Source organism: Chenopodium album, chromosome 22, assembly GCF_948465745.1.
Source record: "Chenopodium album chromosome 22, dcCheAlbu1.1, whole genome shotgun sequence".
NCBI lineage: Eukaryota > Viridiplantae > Streptophyta > Magnoliopsida > Caryophyllales > Amaranthaceae > Chenopodium > Chenopodium album.
In genome coordinates this window covers 10,586,854-10,606,137 of record NC_137855.1, presented here as the reverse complement: position 1 = coordinate 10,606,137, position 19,284 = coordinate 10,586,854, and the positions used below count along the sequence as shown (strand labels likewise).

The 19,284-nt window shown below is 34.7% G+C and overlaps 2 protein-coding genes across 2 annotated transcripts; one reads left to right on the top strand and one right to left on the bottom strand.

Annotated features, from left to right (window-relative positions):
- Positions 1–2,571: 2,571 nt before the first annotated feature.
- LOC145604779 (uncharacterized) lies at positions 2,572–14,480 on the bottom strand. The gene is made up of 13 exons (XM_081660731.1): positions 14,331–14,480; positions 14,174–14,236; positions 13,914–14,084; positions 12,873–13,004; positions 12,545–12,684; positions 8,314–8,400; positions 7,665–7,790; positions 7,346–7,498; positions 6,236–6,307; positions 4,897–4,998; positions 3,126–3,296; positions 2,951–3,030; positions 2,572–2,820 (listed from the first exon to the last, which is right to left on the bottom strand). Exons 1-13 carry the CDS (start codon positions 14,359–14,361, stop codon positions 2,769–2,771), a joined length of 1,380 nt encoding a protein of 459 aa, XP_081516857.1. The 5' UTR covers positions 14,362–14,480; the 3' UTR covers positions 2,572–2,768.
- A 2,046-nt stretch (positions 14,481–16,526) lies between these two features.
- Positions 16,527–17,620, top strand: LOC145603936 (uncharacterized). Its single transcript, XM_081659903.1, has 2 exons — positions 16,527–17,073; positions 17,541–17,620. The coding sequence occupies exons 1-2, from the start codon at positions 16,527–16,529 to the stop codon at positions 17,618–17,620; spliced, it is 627 nt and encodes a 208-aa protein (XP_081516029.1).
- The last annotated feature ends 1,664 nt before the right edge of the window (positions 17,621–19,284 follow it).

Sequence of the window (19,284 nt, the reverse complement as noted above, 5' to 3'; positions counted from 1 at the left end):
GGAAAAGAATTCACTTCATGTTCCTGTAGAGAGTGCAGACCGCGGTATTATTAGTTATACAGAGAGTCTAGTTCCGATTGCTAAATGTGTGCGCCAACAACCATTGCTACCGTGTGATGATGAACAACCAGAGCATGGACCTGGAGGAGTACTGCAGCAGCAAGATTCATCTCTTGGAATGAGCTTGATTCCGCGACAGAATGACATGTTTTGTGGACTACAACAACAGAACTCGAATTCATTTCTTGAAATGTCCTTGACTCAACAACAGAACGATGTCGATGTGCCTAGAGGAGTACATCAAGAAGGAGAACATGAAGAGAATTATTCATTGTACCTAGAAAAGGCGGTCCAACAATCGTTGCTAGAAGGAGATGAAGGACTGAATGAAGATGATGAGGATGACAGTAAGTCATCAACAGACAGCGCGTACTTTTCGCATATTAGAGAAAGTCAGGATCCACATAGTTATTGGGTTGATTTTACAGAAGAAGAAAACGAGTATTATGAGAAACATAGTGAGGAGATTAGGAGGTTATCTAAGCTGCCTTATTGTATACGTGAACTCAACCAACCAATTAGTTCCAAGCCTTGTACATTTTAGTATTTTTATAAGGAGAAATTTCAAGATTAAAGTGTTTTGTAAATAAATTTGTACTCTAATTGTGTGTTTGCTGGAACTGTGCAGCAATTCAGATCGGTTTTTATAACGTGCCCCTCCTTCGGTGCTCACACGTGTGCTGCACACGGTGGTGGGAGCACAATTTCAGAGCACTGCGCAGGCCAACCGGAGCACCATTCAGGAGCAGTCAGTTATATCTAGCACCATGTACCCGCCTCATAACAAGGTTTCTTTTGACATAACTAACACTACTGTTTCTCTTGGGGACTTGGGGTTAATTGCAGTGGACTTATACCCCAAATTATATGAATGATTACCGAGCTAAGCTTGGTCTAGTGGGAAAGATTGTACCTTTTAACCTTGAGGTTAGGGGTTCAATCTCCACTAGAGGCACTTTGAGACCCATATATAGACCTGCACAATATATTAACTTTGACAAAGTTTCACAATCAAATAGGAAAAAATCTTAAAGATGTTGATTTTTTATGATATTAATGATGAAATCCAGTTTGATGCGAAAGATGATTATAAATAGTAGGCTATTAACTTTCTAGTTGTGCACTTCATTTTACAAGACTTAAATTGTAATGTGCTTATGAATAACAACAATTTGTTTATGTATTATTCTAATTTTTTTTTTTTTTTTAATTTAAATGTTTTACCATATGTCAAATTAATCGGCCATGTTCTTATTCATTCATTTTTTGCACAATGCAAGCGTACAATAAAAAAATAGACGATTAAAAATTTAGAAAAAAGGTTAATAAAAGACCCATATTGGACCCTGGACCGTTCCTAGACCCTGCTAGACCCATAGGGTTCGGGTAAGGGTCTTAAAGTTTTAGACCCTAAGGGTCCGGGTAAGGTATGTGTATGGATGGAGAATTCTGGGTACGGGTCCAGGTATTACTAGACCCTACCCATTGCCATCCCTACTTTCAGGGGAGGGGGGTGGCGGTGTGGGTTGGGATAGGAAAAAAAAGTTGCCAGAGTGCTTAAGGTGGTTGGTTTTTTTTTTTTCTTTTAAATTTTAAATTAATTTTTTTTCTATCTAATTTTCTTTTATATTTAGACTAATCACAATCTGACACATATTAGATAACAGGTCATTATTAAAATCTCTAAAATTAGTATTAGCATATTACAATATAATTGATTATAAAAGATAATTACCCATAGGTAAGATTATTTTATTTGACAAGTGGCTTTGAGATAGCATTTATTGTTGGAAAATTTACACTTTAGTGTCCCAACGTTTAAGTAAATTCCACTTTGGTGACCCAGGTTTTAATATTCTCACTTTAGTGTCCTGTCATTAGATAGTTGTTCAATATTAATGCCTAATATTTAACTTCATCAAATACTTGCTCGAGCTTAGCTTGAGCTTGATCGTATGCATTTCAAGCACAAGGTTGAACGAGGTTTAAACAAGCATAGGCAAACAAGCATTAGTAAAAGCAACAAGTTACAGTCTATCAGTACCTCTCCTAGGCTCCTAAGAACATAATAAGTTACTCTGCAACATTTACTTCATGAAAGAGAACATAGAACATAATGAGTAAAACCCATTTACACATAATTTACTTATGAATCTTACAATTCAAACCTGATTCTTAATATCTCACAATTCAAACTTGATTCATAGAATAATTATTGTTAATAGATGGGAAACATAATGTAAATCTTACAATTCAAACTTGATTCTTAATATCATCAACTAACAATAATCCCTCACTCTCTATTCAATTTTTTTAAATGAATAAGCTTTAACTGAATTTATTTAGAAGTAGTTCCCATACTCATCAGCTCAACTCACTCAAGAACACATAAGATCCAAACTTTTCATTCCAAACACTATTAAAGGTCAATTAATTACGAGTAAAACTTACTAAATGAGGCGATTATTGGACAAGCTCCAAACCATTATTTCCAGTTGTGCAAAATTCAAGAACTAAAATAATGATCAATATAATATTCTGGAAAAATGTTCAAAAACCACACCTTGGGACAGCAAAATTGTTAGCACTACTGAGAGAAGCTGAAGCAAGGGTTAAAAAAACACAGATATACATAGACGAAGTATTGGATCATTCGCAGCTTCTCTCCCTATGAACAAAATTGTGGTACATTAATGCCGCAACACTGCTTATTTTGCTTGATTACTCTCGTGATGTTTCCTCCCAGCCTCAATTGCCTCCCTGTGAAGATCATGAATTCAAGATATTGGCAATGACATAGATTAGACTAAAGTATCACTTTGAAGATCAGAAAGACCAATAAACTTCAGAACCACATAAAAGGAAGATCGAATAGGAACTTGGAAATTACCTAAAAGCAGTAACTAACTCCCTATTTTCTGGGTCAAGTTGCACGCCTTCATAAAATGCATTTGCAGCATCCTCAAACCTCTAAAATAGCATAGAGAAGGGATTAAATCTGATCTTATAGGAAGCTTTGTCTTAACATATGTTTTTGGAATGGAATAATATACTAAGGAATATACCTCTAAGAGACGTAGTGCAGCACCCTCACGATAGGCAGCCTTGGCCCAGTTTGGTCTAAGTGATCTGCATGCCTTAGCATCAGCCAGTGCTTGCTCAGCTTGTCCTTGGAGAAACCAACAGAGACTTCTATTCGAGTAGAATGTGGCATCAGAAGGGTCTAGATCAATAGCCTGTCAAATCATCAAAACCCATCAAAAATGTTATCAGATCAGGACTTATACAAGTAGATGCTAAGGGCATGCCTGGAATTCCAGAAATAATGAAGGGGGTGATATCTAATGGGGTATATTCTACTTGAGCATTGATTTCAAGAGTAATAATTCATTTTCTAAGGTTTGGCAACAATCCTAGGGTAAAGACTACCAATTCATGGCAATCGGCAATTCGGCGGCAACCACCATGTCGTTGATAGATTTGAGACCACCACGAGCATCGCTTCACTTGAAGGATCAAAAGCCCCAACCTTTTGTTTAAAAATCTCTTCAACCAATGGGTCCGATTCACGATACTTGTTCGTCATTCGCCGAGCTATGGCGGCGGCTAGCAGCTTCCTTCAGGTGGCTACAATGGCGGCGACGGTTTCAAATGGACAGAGGGATATGAAGGTGAAGGAGATAGTACATAGCAGATTAGCAGGGGAGAAGAAGATGCAGTATAGAAGAGGGGGGTGCTTATTTTTTTACGGGGGAAATTGTTATCCTAGGGGGGAGGTGGGTAATTTTTAACCCCTTTTTTGGAGAAATAGATTACCCCATTGATTAATTACCCTAGATCCAAACTTTTAAAAATTCCAGAATTATTACTCATGTATTTTTTTCCCCTCCCATTACACCCATTCCAGGCAGCCCCTAAGAATTAGTTGGGGTTAAAACTTTAAAGAATAGCTTGTATCTGACTCTGATAGTCAAACCTTACCAGCCTTCGCCATAAGTTTCTAAAAAAAAAAAAAAAGTGTACAGATGTGAAAATATCATCTAGATTTATTGCAAGTAGTTTTTAGAAATAATTTTTCTGTTTCAACAACACATAATATAAAACAAATGACAAAGTAAGCATGATTTGTCCATAAATATCAAATTTGGCCTATTAAGTTGAAATTAAAAGTAGTTTAAAACGAAGGCAGCAATGAATTAAACTCAGGAATCAACTCATAAGTCATCCCAAAATATAATTCCTCCCAACTTGAGTAGCTCATCAGAAATTTGCACTGTTTCCTTAAGGCATCTCCAGTACCAAAACTCTTAATAAGTGTTTCTTACCTCATGCTTTACTAAGACCTGATAAGTGATCTTAAACCTTTTTACCTAGGATAAAGTGATAAACCTGCACTAATCCCCTTTTCTTAAGAACAGCTCCATAATGAAAACTAGAAATTAACCTCAAACAAAACCTCCTCTAGCAATCTACAATTTTGATTACCCTTAGTTATTAGCTATGGAAAGGGGCTTGAGAACAAGTTAACTGTGTGCTATCAAAAACATGCCAAGCATGTTCCTTGAGGACTAAAGATTTTTTTAAAAAAATTCATATGACAGTATCAGACAGGTTTACAAGACAGGCAGCCTAAACTGTATATCTCAGGTCAGAGAAGATTAAAAACTGCAGCTGAGTACATTATGAAGACACAGGAATAATTATGAAGACACAGACACAAAGTACTAGATTCAATAGCAGAAGCTGGATTATGATATAGTATATCAAATTTAAATAACATAAAAAAAAATTACTCATACAAGTTATGCACATTAACAAGAAATGACATGACTTTACCTGTGTGTATGCATCTGTAGCCAATGCATAGTCTTTCCTATTGAAAGCTTCATGACCTCGTGATTTTGCTTCTGCAGCTTTCTGCTTTGCCTCAGGTGTCACCTTTTAATTTGAATACAATATGTCAGTAGAGTTATGAAACCAAAGTACAAAACAGCTTGCCCAAACTCATGTAAACATGTAACATCAGCATAACACCACAAATGTAAACTCCAGAGAGAAAATATAGGGCCGACTGACGTAAGAGAAAACTCCCAACTTCCAAAAAAAAACCATAATATTCAGATGATTGGCAGGCATGGCAGCACACTACAGCCACCTAAAAAATGAATGTGGCAAGAATTTGAGATGAGACTATGAGAGCGATGTAGTTGTAACTCTTAAGTAGCAACATAAAAAAAACTTCCTTATGTAGTTAAATACTCCAATTTTTATAGTTTACCATTTTGACTTTTTGCGCTGGTGAACAGTGGTGATTTATGTATAAGAAAAAAAAAAACATATATATGAGGGATTGTGTTGGAATCATCTCAATGTATAGTTTATGAATATTAACTTTAGTAAATTTTTTCTTATCGAATACTTTCTCTCTATTAATATCACATCACAGGGGGAGGGCGCAACTATTTTACTTATTTATTTTTTGTAGTGGAAGGAAAGAGAGGAAAAATACAAAATTGCCCATGTTATTGTAAGCAGAAACTACAGAAACATGTGTTAAAAAGTAAGGGTATAGTGGGTATTCCCAGTGTGAAAAGAGATATTTGTTTCCCAAAAAGGCAAGTGGTGCAATATTTGTGAAACTTCCTTAAAAGGCAAGTGGTGCAATATTTGTGAAACTTCCTTAAAAGGCAAGTGGTGCAATATTAATAGAATGGAGGAACTATTTAAGATACAAATGGTAAAATTTAAGCCTCGACAAGCATGAAAAGTCAAATGGGTGAAATAAAAAGAAAAAGAGGTAGTACATAATCATAAAAAAATTTGCAACATGACTGTTTGAGATTATGCTTACTGGCAGCAAAAAAAAAAAAAAAAAAAAAAAAAAGAAAAAAAAAAAAGGACAATTCTTTCCATTTCCCACTTTTCAATACCATTCACCAGCAATGGGAAAAAAAAAATGATTTTATATGCTTACCTTAAGTGTCATAGGAAAATACAAAAAATGTCACAGGTGGAATTTAAAGATGAAAAATAATCAAAGAAAGAGCAAAAGTGGCACTCAAGCAGTATCTGATGTCATGCTAAGGGGGCAATGAACCAGAAGTTCCATAACAAAAGAACAATACTAATAGGAACAGGGAATAATTAAATATTAAATGATAGCTCAGTAATGTACCTCAGGCATATCCTGCCTTAATAAGTTGGTATTCTTTTGTGAATTAAGTTCTTTGAAACTTCGGGCAAGCTCCTACAATAACAATGCAAATCAATCCCTGCTCTAGTAAGTGATAGCAAGTTGAAGTAGAACAATACAACTAACAACAATTTAGAATGGTATATATTCAAAAAATGAAAAAATAGATAAAGACTTAGGCAAATGATGGATGAAAAAAAGACACAAAAGCAACAAATGGATTAAATAAGACCATGAACACTAAAAAGTGCCACGCAAGTGATGCAACAGTACACTCCACGAGTAATACCAAGGATATGCCTTTTAAATAAACTTCAATATACTAAAGCAAAAGCAGAATCACTCAAACTACACTTTTAACCATGATTCTGTCAACCTCTTCATGCCACATTCAATTTCTATAAGGCAAGGCTTACCCTGAATCAATATGGGTAGAATCCTATAGCCACTACAATATAAGTAGAAATGCCTGACAAATGAGCAAATTCATTATTTGCTCCCCCTTGATCTTGGTCCATCTTCAATACCAGTTAAACCAAAAATAGAATTTCATAGTGTTGCAACCTGCCAGCATGTTACGTTTCAAAACCTAGAACCCTAACTAACCACTTACTGTTTCGAAAATGGAAAGCCAGCATCTTGAGCACACACAAATTGACAAAACTGAGAGATTGAGCAAGAAACACTTAATAACTCCCTTTCTGCTCAATAAAGATACAAACTTTGGAATCAAATTTGGTGGGATCGAGGTCATCCTCGATGACGAATGCGCAGGCACGTCACTCGGCTCCTTGGCTCACTTTACACCAATTCCTCCCTCCCGCCCCCTTTTGCAACCCCATAATCATATTGTATCACCACAACCAAGAAAGGGTATAACGCTTGTAAGAACCTTAAACTGGGTGAAAACTGAAGCCTAAATTCTAAAACCTACGGAGCATTGAAAATTCCAGGTCACAAAGTTGTACAGGTTAATGTGCATATGCTAAGATGTACACAGCCTCACTGCCTTACCCCCACAAAATCACAAAGGGTTAGTTTCCAAACTATCCACAGCAGGAGAAGCGGACATGATAGGAAGAAGAAGGGTACCTCTTGTTTTTGAGCTTCAGACTGCATATATTGGATGATTCCATCAATTGTCCAGTTAGGAATAGATTGAACTGGTGTAGTCAAGGGAAGTAGTATCTCAACTGCACTTCTATTCCCTCGTGTTGCAGCAACCTGCACTGGCTTCTGGCCATCCTGTTTAAGAAAATTTTAAAGTAAGCATGAAGTACATCAGAAAATATGACAAGTGAACGATCCAGACCAAGAAAATATACCAAAAGCAAAAAAAAATAAAAATAAAAATAAATAAATAAATAACAACACCGCTATAGTTTACATTAAAAAGATATGTTGACTTCACCTCGTCTGTAGCATTCGGATCAGCTCCAGCTTTCAATAAACAATTGATAAGATCGATACTACCAAGATCAGAAGCAATATGTAATGGTGTCGTTCCACCTGCAGATATATTGGCCTTTGCCCCTGCCTGGACAAAGTAAAGTAAGCAGAAGAATAACAATAATGGATGAACTAAAACAGTACTTCCTTCTTTCTTTTTCAGTTGGCATGTATCCTTTATGACGTTTGACAAGGCACAATTTAACAATTAATATCACTAATTATCAACACGTAAATTCGTAAAAAGTTGATACCCTAAAATTTACAGTTGGCATAACTCAAACAAAATTCCACATGACTATGTTTTATCATAGCTATAAATCACAAAAGCTAGGCAAACTACAATTTGCGAATAGTGACAAACTGACAATGTTCAAAATGTGTCAACTAAAAAACAACATAGGAAGTAGCAGTTCTACTGAGTTTAGCGGAACCGGATTATAATTCAGCTATTCAAGTATCTTTTTCCGGTGGGGGTGGTGGTGGTGGTGTGTGTGTGTGTGGGGGGGGTTGGCCGGATGGGTGGGGGGAGGCCTACCCCATAATGATGAATTAACACACTAACAGAACACCATTGTACAAGCAAACTTCACAAACTACATCAAGCTGACCTGAATTAATCGCTCTAAGCATTCCAGTGAACCAGCTGCCACAGATGACAACAATGGTGTTATACCTTCATCAGTTTCAGAATTTGGCTGCAAAAGGAATGCACTGATTATCATGATCCGCCCAAATATCTATGAGTGTTGACCTCATAAATCACTCTCAATGGATGCATGGAAAGGAAAACAAAATCACAAACTGTACTGAAATGAAGGAACAATCTTAGCAAACAAAGGGCAAAGAAATGATACAAAATTACACATCATATAAAATTATAAACAGCAATGCCATCAGTACAGCAATACTCTGAAACAATATCTGAGAAAATTTTGGTTTTGAATGAGAAATTGAAACTTTTGTTTTTGATTTTGTGTTTTGAGTGCACCGCATTTTGTTTACAGAATCAATTTTTGATCGCTGTTTTTTTTTGGCCCAATGTCCTACAACCTAGGTTAGCCTGACTTATACACTACAAACTGTGATGAACTGGTGTTTTTTGCTTACTTACTCGTGCAAATAATAGTAAAATTATAGAGAAAGATTGATTCTTTGAATAATATAGATAATCTGATTTTTGTAAGTTGCAAGAATTAAAAAGATGGAAGCTTTAAGATTGATTGATAATGATGGAAGGATTACAAAAGATGATTTAATAGCTTAAGGCTATCAATCTTCAATAGTGAGTTCAGCTCACAACTCTCCAATAATGGCTTTAGGCCATAACTCTCCAAAAGGTTCTCACCAAATTCCTGCCTACCTATTTCCTTCCCTTCCCTCTCTATTTATACTAAGGACTATTAACCTAGTGCACTAATATTAGTACAATACCTATACTACCCCTCCTTAGGTTGATCTATTACACAAACTCCTATAAGAAACTGACACTTCAGCTCTACAAAAAAATACACAAGCAGCAAGTAAGACAAAACAGGCAAGCTGTCATGAATCACATGCACTATACTATACAGCAGGAATACAGAGTGTGTAAATATAAAGTATGCTAATTTCCTTCAATTTCGAAAGCCCAAAATCATCTGAAGTTCACTAATCTTATTGTTTTGATAATGAGAATCATATATATTTAGATCTACCATGTAACATAATACTCAGCTATTGGGCTTAATAGAGATAGTTCAGAGCAAGCATGGAGGGCATAAGGATGGTTGGCTTGGGTTTAAGTCAACGGAAAGCAAAAAAGTGTCCTATAACCTGAAATCACATTAGTGCAGGTTGGATGGCTTCAGGGGAACAGAAAAGATCAAAAGCAAGTCTGGATTGTTGAAGCAGCAGGAGAGCAAATCCATGCACAATTTGGTGAGACAGTGCTAAGTTGCACGTCCATGCAGCTTGTGTTTCCAGAGATCCGAAGAAGCTACTGGTTGGCATTTTAAGACTTGGCACGCACCTGGATTCCTGGAATAGTTGGACATGCATCACATTTCCACCAGTTCATTAAAGCTTGATGTAACCAAGTATAAATAACCCCTAGTAGCTGGTTTTGGCTAGATTTTAGATTCTTGAACAAATTTCCTTAGGGTGTCCAGAGACAGAAGAAAGATTAATAAGGGAGCATTCCACTCAAATGAATGCTTGTAAATCACCATTGATTATCCATAGTACATTTTGGTAGTTATCATAGTATTTTCCGTGTCTCTCTTGCATTATCATTACAGTTTCCCTTAATTATAGTTAATTGCAAGTAACTACAAATTAGCACTCTCTAAATCCTAATAAGTGTATTAGAGTGTAGATTTGGGTTAGAAATTTTAGATTGTTGGTAAATTAGCTGTTTGTGATTGATAAGTCAAAGGCTGAATCTTTAGTGTTAAAGTTTAAATTTAAGTGTTGGAAATCAAAGTTGTGAGCATTGGTGGTTATATATATTATAAACAACGGAAGTGGAAAATTTGAGGGAGAAACTTTGGTTGGGAGATAATACGTATTATTTAACTTTTGGAAATGCAATTTGAGGATTACTTGTATCAAGAGTATATCTACTTACCTCTTAAGAAAAAGTATATCTACATGCACTTATCAGCATAACATGCTTTACATTCCATTGTTTTAATTATTTTTTGGAAAATGTTATACATAGCCCTTAGAGCTACATATAAGCATTAAAAACGCACTAGAAAATCGTGTAAAGTTAGGAAATCATGAAAATATAAACACTAATTACACCAATTTACGCGTGTTTTGGTCATGAATTCCTAATTTTATACCATTTTCAAGAGTGTATTAAATGCTTAGGGCTACATACAACATTCCACTTATCTTTTGATTTAATCAAACTCAAACAATCTTCCCCTAAAGATTAGTTTAAAGCTTTAAACAAGAGTCATCCATTGAACCTCATAAGTACCGAGCACATCATCATCCAACTCCGTACTTTAGCATATTGCGTTGCCCCACTTAGAATTGTCAGTGCAACACTCTTGTGTGCCTCCTCCTTCACCTTGTTCATTTTCAAATAAATATTCATCACAGAGCACTGAATTTTTCACCACGATTCTCCTCCAATGACCAATACTCATAGCATTTCAACTAAACACCTTTTGCGAAGCTTTAGCTCCCTCATGACCGCCTCTGTTGCAATTCTTGTGGTGTACAGTATTCCAGTTCTTGCCCATAAGCTACAATTGTAGTTTCCTTGATAATTTCAAAGAATAACCATCAAGCATAATCTTGTAACTAGACTTGTCAAGTTGACTAACAAATCACTTGGCATCCTTCAAAGCCAGCAAGTCCCATTCCATAAGCTTTGCACTCACATCACCCATACCATTGTGTCTTATGACTAAGACAAAGTTGACTCCCAAACCCTTTATATTATTAATCTCTTTTGCTTAAGAGGTAAGTAGATATACTTTTCCACAAACATATCCCTGTTCAAACAAACTTTGATTGGGAGATATTATGCAGAATTTTTCCACAAATATCGTGAAAGTCCTCCAAGATTTTGTCTCCGTTGACTCCCAAACCCTTAACACTTCTTAACGTTTATCTATTAACCTTCAACCTATCACAAACTTTCTTTAAAATTCAGTCCAAGATTACACCTTTCTCACCTCTCCTCCTAACATCCTCCACCACTTTATTGGCAACACAAAAGTTAACCCACTTTACTTCAAAGAAGTAGTACTAGTAATCATCTTAAACCTAATTTCCAAGCATATTCATAGTTATACACACAACGGAACAGGATTATCAGAAGAAAAAAAAAAAAAATCCCTCACACTCTTAAACTGATTTTTTTTGGGATTTAAGTGACAAACATGATATGCATGCTCTTTTTGAGTCATAGTCTTAACTCTTAAGAGCCTCACTGAACACCATAACATGGACCTCTTCGAGAATTGAATTGAAACATCCTGATGTCAAAAGGTCCTATCCTGATGTAACATCTAATGATTGTGATCATTGCCTTTAAATTCTTCCCTACATCAAGATATAGTCATGACATGCCTAGAGCAAAGGGGTTCACCTTCCACATCCAAATCTCCATTTCTCTCCAGATAACCATTAGCGTCAACTCAAAATCGGCATACTTTCACCCATTATTTACTGGTTAATTCTAGATCTGCCTTATCTCTCTTTAAGCCCTAATTAACTTCACACATAATTTATTTATTTCTTGGTTTGACTAGACTTTATTAATTGAATTAATAGAGTAACAAGTTAGGCAAATAGAAGAAAGAACAAGAGTTAATTAGGAATTGCTTAGCTAACAGATTTACCAGATGTAGTCATTCCTGACGGGTACACATGTAAAAAATGGAGAGGAATATGGTCAATTTTAGAAAGTTGGGGGCATATTGTGAACAAATTGAGAATTCATGGTTTTATGGTGAAAAATCCGTTCTATAAATCTTTTACTGGGTTACACGATTTCATATGGAAGATGTTATGTCAAGGAAAAATCTTTAGTTTAGGGCTTCATAACTAACATACCATTATAATTATCAAAATGCTAAGTACAATAAATGAACATTTTAGACTTAAGTTACACAATACTAAGTGTTGCCATGCAAAATTCATTGTTATTGAACATTGCATCTCAAGAACAAGAAAGCAACACATTTCGGCAGAAAGCATGATCAGAAGACTTTAAAGGCCGAACATGCACAATCAAGATATCAAACCAATGGAGAAAGCTGACAATGCATTAACTCAAGGCCCTTATACAGCTTTATTAAGCTTAAAGGCATTTACATTTACTAACAGCTGCATACTTACATTAGCATGGTGCTCTAACAGAACCTCTACAGCCTCTTTTTGTTCATGCCCAGCAGCCCAAATCAACGGAGTGCCAGAATCACTTTGTGAATCAACAGGAGCACCCTTGGAAAGTAGTACTTTCATCAATTCAATATTTCCTGCATTAGCTTTCCAATGAACACATCAAACTGAAAGCATGGAGCCATAAGAAACTTCAAGAGGCAGTGGACAGGGTTGTTCTTCTTAGAAGAATCATTAGTCAAGTTACAAAATTCCTTCATACTTCTAGGCAATCTCTATCATGCTACCTGTGAAATATGGTTTGACAAATATTACAAAAGCATACCTATTCCAGCGGCATGGTGTAAAGCTGTAGCCCCTAAATCACTAGCAATTGCAGGATCTGCACCATGATCAAGAAGATAACTCACAGTAGCAATATGCCCTTGTCTGGCTGCATGAACTAGAGGAGTCTCTCCTGCCCCATCAAGAGAATAATATCAATTCTACGTACTTCAAATCCAATCATTGTTAGCTATTAAAGGAATGGTCTGAATACCTAAGAAAGCTTTGGTTTATTTTTAATTCTAGCTAAAATACTCCTGCAAGTTCTCTAATTACTTACACCTATCTTCAGCACAAAATAACAAAGGGATTAATGCACTTGCATAATACTTTCCTTCATCCCTAAAAGATTGACCCAAACCCAAATTTTACTTCTTTTAAGAGTCAAAAAAAATTTGAATAAATGGGTGGGCACACCTTTGGTGAGGAGAAAGATTGAGTGAGCGCGGCGCGTGTGTGTGTGTGTGTGTGTGGGGGGGGGGGGTTTCCAAAAAAAGGTATGGGAAATCTTTTAGGGACATCCAATTTTGGAGAAATCTTTTAGGGGCACAGGGAGTACGTCACAGCATAGAACGAACTCATATACAAAAGTAATTGCATACAATAACAAAAGGCTAAAATATACAGCATTACATATTGGGCACATCTCTAGAGTAATTATTCCAAATTACTAGCTAATAATATAAAACAGTTTCAGCCAAAGGAAAGTGTCACCTACACCCCAGTTACAATATACGAAGTATTAAACATTGCTAGGCATCTAAGAAAGACAGAATCGCACCATCACACGAGTTTAAGTCCTGATTTACATGCCCAACTACTAAAAAGCCATTCCATAATCACCCAACAAGATGTATCTTATTAAAATAAACTGCATTCAATACTAGAGGTACACACAATCATTGAGCAACTAATCTAAACCAAACTGCTAAAATTTCCCTCGTTGACGATATCTACAACGAATAATTCGATAACTTTCAAGCAAACTTTTCGAATGCACTGAATAGCAATTATTAGAATTGACAATATAAATCATTCATACCATCTGCATCTTTCACATTAACATCAAGTTTCAATTCCTCCAATAAATACTTGCAAACTTCAGTCTGCCCTTCTCTAGCCGCGAAATGAAGGGCGGTTCGATCATTAGCATCCTTAACATCCGCCACTGTCTTCGACAACCCTTGCCCATCATCCAATTTCTCCGCCATTTCTACAATTAACAAACATTAAGCCCAAATTCACACCATCAATTTATTGAATAAGCCATGAAATTAACCAAATTGATAAAACAAAACATACTCTTGAAGAAATCCAGGTTCCCAGTAAGAGCAGCATTTAAGAAATCCTGCACCTGTTGTTTTACTGTTAATCAGAGAAAAAACAATGGAAACAAATCATAAATTAGTCGAATTGATAGCAAAAAGAGGAGAGAGAAAAGGGGGAAGAGAAAGAAGACCTGCTAGAGCTACAGAACCGTCGGCAGCCATTGATGGAGAAGAAGAAAACCCTAGTTGAGCAGAGCAGAGTAGAGTAATGTACAGAGAAGAAGAGGGAAGAACAACTTTTTGAGTTTAGTTTAAAGAGAGGATTAAACGATGCTTCTAGCTTTGTGTAGCACGACTCGACTGTATGAGTATACATATAACGGCGATGGTAAATGACTAAATGAGTGAATGACTCCGGGTCCCTCGAGTCCTCGCTAGTCGTTACATGGCGTGGAAATCTAATTACTTCCTTCGTTCTTTTTTACTTGACCCGTTTTGACATTTAAACTATTTATCATCTCTCATTTAACTCGATAATGGGATGTACTTATAGGTGCGGTGGCAAAGGCCGAAAAGGAGGTGCCTAGTGGTTAGGGATGGCATGCATGAATGCCAGTGGCGGAGAGCCACCTCCTTTTATTTTATCACCCAACTCTATAATGTCAATATTTTACTGAAATATTATACTTGTATAAATCAATACTTAACACCACATAACACCTAACATTAACGCATGAATTTTAATCTATTTACCATAAAAAAAAAAAAAGGATAAAATAAATCATCGTACCATTTGTTATAAAACCTTATAATAATAAACGCATTTTTAAAGAATTTTAAACACAATGATAAAGGCACAAACTTGTGCTATATTTCCAAAGAATATTCGAATGTACATGATAGGGTATTGAGGGCCTGTTCTCATAAGTTTATTTTCAGTTCGATTTAATCCAGTTCAGTTCAGCTCTAATAATTTCAATTCAGTTCAGCTTCTAATTTCCTTCTTTTATAAAATATTCAGTTCAGTTCAGTTCAGCTCTAATAAGTTCAGTTCGATTCAGTTCAGCTCCTAATTTCCTTCCCTTATAAAATATTCAGTTCAGTTCAATTCTATTAAGTTCAGTTCAGTTCAGCTGAGTTCGGTCAATGAGAACCGGCTCTGAGATTATGAATTGTACCTTCATTAAAACTTTAAAAGGTCTACTTTATACATGCTCTATTTAAATGGTGCTATTAGATGCAATGGCGTTTTGTTTTGTTTTTTATTTTATTATTTTACAATTGTAGTAACATTTTGTATGACAAACTATAAGACATCATTAATGGTTTTGTTAAATAAACTCCAATATCTTAATTGCAAAACAATTATAAAGTATCAAATTTTGGCTCTAAAAAGACTTGTGAGAATTACGAGAAAAATAAAAATTGATTGGTTATTCATACAAGATTAATTTAAATTCTCCACTATGTATGTTCATTGAATTTAGGGGAAAAAATTCCAATCGATCATTTGGGTTTGTAAATCATCATAAATCTTTAGTGTCCATTATTAAATTTAATATTGTACCGTCAATACATGATAATTAATGTCAACTGAGTGATACATGAAAATTTAAAATTACTATTAATATTGTGTGTTTTTGTAATTATTGTCAATTATTAATTTAATATTTTAATATCGTGTGTTGAACAAACTCTAAGTTAATTGGTTATTTTGTACACAGGAGTGCGTGTATGCTATAAGGTTAATTGCATTTTCATATAATCATATGCCTATATTAAAAAAAAAAAAAAAAAAAAAAAGTATATGCTAATAAATTATACTACACAAGAATAACTAACTATATGTTACATATAGGAATGTTTTATTTTGTTCTTTATTAGGTGGAAACATATGCACTTAAATGAAGTTTTTCCTAAAATTAAGTTTCCAATGCCAACACCCTCTAAATTTAACACTCCCTTACATGTAATTGTCTATAATTGCTACCAAAATGGATGGTAGTAGCACATATACATCTCAATGGATAACCGCAACTAACGCCTTCTTTACAAATACTCCAAATCCCTTCATTATTCCCTTTCTTTCTATCTCTCCTCCTCCTCCCAAGTTAGTTGGGATAGTTGTTGTGCCCTCACCCCTCATTATTCTCACATAAATCTAGCAACACAATATTGTAGTAGTATAATCAATTTCCCCGGAGACATCATTATTTATCAATTAAAATTTAGGCATAACAGCCATTCCAACTTTTTTTCCTTCTCTAATTAGGCCGCGGCAGCTTTTTGCTGCCACGGCCCTACACCAAATTTCTCCATCTGCCTCCTTATTACCAAGTTGTAATATTAATTTCATGCATTCTAGAGACATGCATTCTTGGGACAATATGAGTATGCTTTACATGGACTCAAAATTAAAATCTTCTCCACCACCTCCTCCACCACCACCTCCCACAAATCGTTCTCGATTTTCATCATTGAAGATCGATACCTCCTCACTCGAGTCATCAGAGTCCGAGGAGCTACAACGACTAGTCCATGCTCCTCCATTTTGGAAGAGCAAAAAGAGGTTGTCTAAGCAATTGTCCATGTGTGAAACACATAGGGATGTTGCATGGGAGAAAAGACGTCGTCAAAAATTAAGACAAGAGAAAAAAAAGAGCTTGGTTCTTGAAGTAGATGACTTAACAGATGAGGATTTAAATGAGTTAAAAGGATCTATTGAGCTTGGATTTGGCTTTAATGAAGAGGATGGGCAAAAGCTTTGCAATACCTTGCCAGCTTTGGACTTGTACTTTGCCGTTAATCGACAATTTTCGCCGAGTCCATTGTCTTCACCCCATAGCCAAGCATCAACTAGCTCCATGGGTGCAAGATCCTCCTCATTTGAAAATAGTCCTAGAAGTGAAGATTCTTGGAAAATATGCAGTCCAGGTTTCACATTAATCTTTTCTTAACTATAATTATATGCGAAAGTATTAATTATAATTAAGTACCAATTTGTTATAATAAATATTGAGTGCATTTAATTTCACAAGCTTGATAATAATCATATAGAAAATTTACTTAAAAGCATGCATGTTAAAGTATTGATTATATTAAGGGCCGAAATTACAACACCTTATTATTATGATTTGTTATAACAAAAGATTAATACAATGCAAGGTTGCTCTATGTAACAAAATTATACTTAAAATTTATACATGTATGTTTAAATCGTAAAATTCATATTGAAAAAATCTAGATTGCAACATATTATTACTATGTAAATAGCTCTAATATAGACAATACAATAATTATATTGGCATTGTTATCATAAAATTGTTTTCCTTTAAACATGTGAGCCGGCCTATGTAATAATAATACGTACGATTAGATAAGTTATAATGAAAATTTTGCAGGAGATGATCCGCAGCAAGTAAAGACCAAGTTGCGACATTGGGCTCAAGCCGTCGCTTGTTCTGTAATGCAATCTTCTTAATGATGAATCGTTCAACAACCTTCACAAATTGTAAGAGAAGAAGTTCAAACAAAATCGAATCAACTGTCAAGTACGACCACAGAGGAGAAAGGAGAGTCGAGAGGGAAAAATTGGTAGAATGATTAAAAGAATTGAGATGGATAACAAGAAATTTAACATCTACACTAAGCTGCATGATTTAAATGGTCATGTATGCATGTTCTTGCACAACTGGGGTTATAATAGTTCTACTATTTATTTTGATCACTATGAGGGCACAATTAATTAGTGATCAAAGGAAAAGATTACTTATTAATTAATTATTATTTATTAATTTTGCGAGGAGTAGATATATTTGTCTTTCCAAATTATAATATATTAATTTGTAATTTGCAATGTACAAGATTGTTCTTATACTATTAGTTGCATCAACTTGCATGTATCATTTGTAACAAAAAAAAAGTTTTGTAGTTTAATTAGGCTACTTTAATTTCCAAAGTCATGTAAAAGTTATGCAACTATGTTATTAATGGATTGATAAATATATTTTCCCGCATTTTTGTTCATATTGATTTATCTTTACATTATCTCTACAAGTTAAGAAGTACACGCTATGCGTGTACAATATAAAAAATGTATTACTTTAATTTATTCATGATTTATAATTTTATTTCGTTAAATAATATATATTGCCTATATATAAAGAATTTAATAATTTTTTTGATGATAAAAATTAACCATGGCTTAAAGATCATCAATATTTTTTTTTTGTTTTGAACCACTTTGTTCCTGAGATATATGTATGATTAAAGAAAATAGTTTGTATGTTTTTTTTTTTTTGTTTTTTTAAAGAGTTTTTTAATTTAAAAAAGCAGTTTTATTTTAACTAAAAAAATAGTTTTACTTTAACTAAAATAAAAAGCAGTTTTTGTACGTTGATTTTGTAAAAAAAAAAAAAAAAAATGTGTTTATTGGTGGTTATTTTTTTTTTATGTGGCATGAGTTTTTAGTTTTAAGGGTAGGTTTTTTTTTTTTTTACATGAATAAGGGTAGTTATTTAGGGAAAGATTTATACTATACTCTATAAGTTGTATTAATTTATACATAATAATAAAATTTTAGAAACAAAATTATAACTAATTTGAATATATAGTCTTATTGAAATTGAAATTGAAATATAATATTAGCTAGAGGAATTGGAAAAAAAAAATTGTTTTTTTTAAAAGTAATCTCTCTAACATCTATTATATATAAATGAAAAAAAATATTCAAATTGGAAAAGTTCCCTCTAGGTTTTCCTTGGGAGGGTTTGTTCTAGTCTCCTTGACTAGGGTTTCCTGTTTTTTCAAGGTTTTTTCTCGATTTTGGGTCGAGATTTATTGATTCGTGCTTGTTTTTCTTAATATTGTCTTGTTTTTCTCTCAATCATGGGGGACAAAAATAATCTGGCCACAATCTCTGGAGAAGTTACAAACTTGATTTCAACCCTTGCGTCTGTCGAAGGAGAAATTCATAAGAAAAGTAATAGTGATCATAATGAGGAGGATAATGAGGCAATTGATTGGGTTGATGAAGGTGAAGAGGATGAGGATGCGAGAGTCGAACTTGCCTTGGTTGGGAAGATATGGACTAATAGGACGGTTAATACCAACGCCTTCATTAATACGATGAAAGGAGTGTGGCAG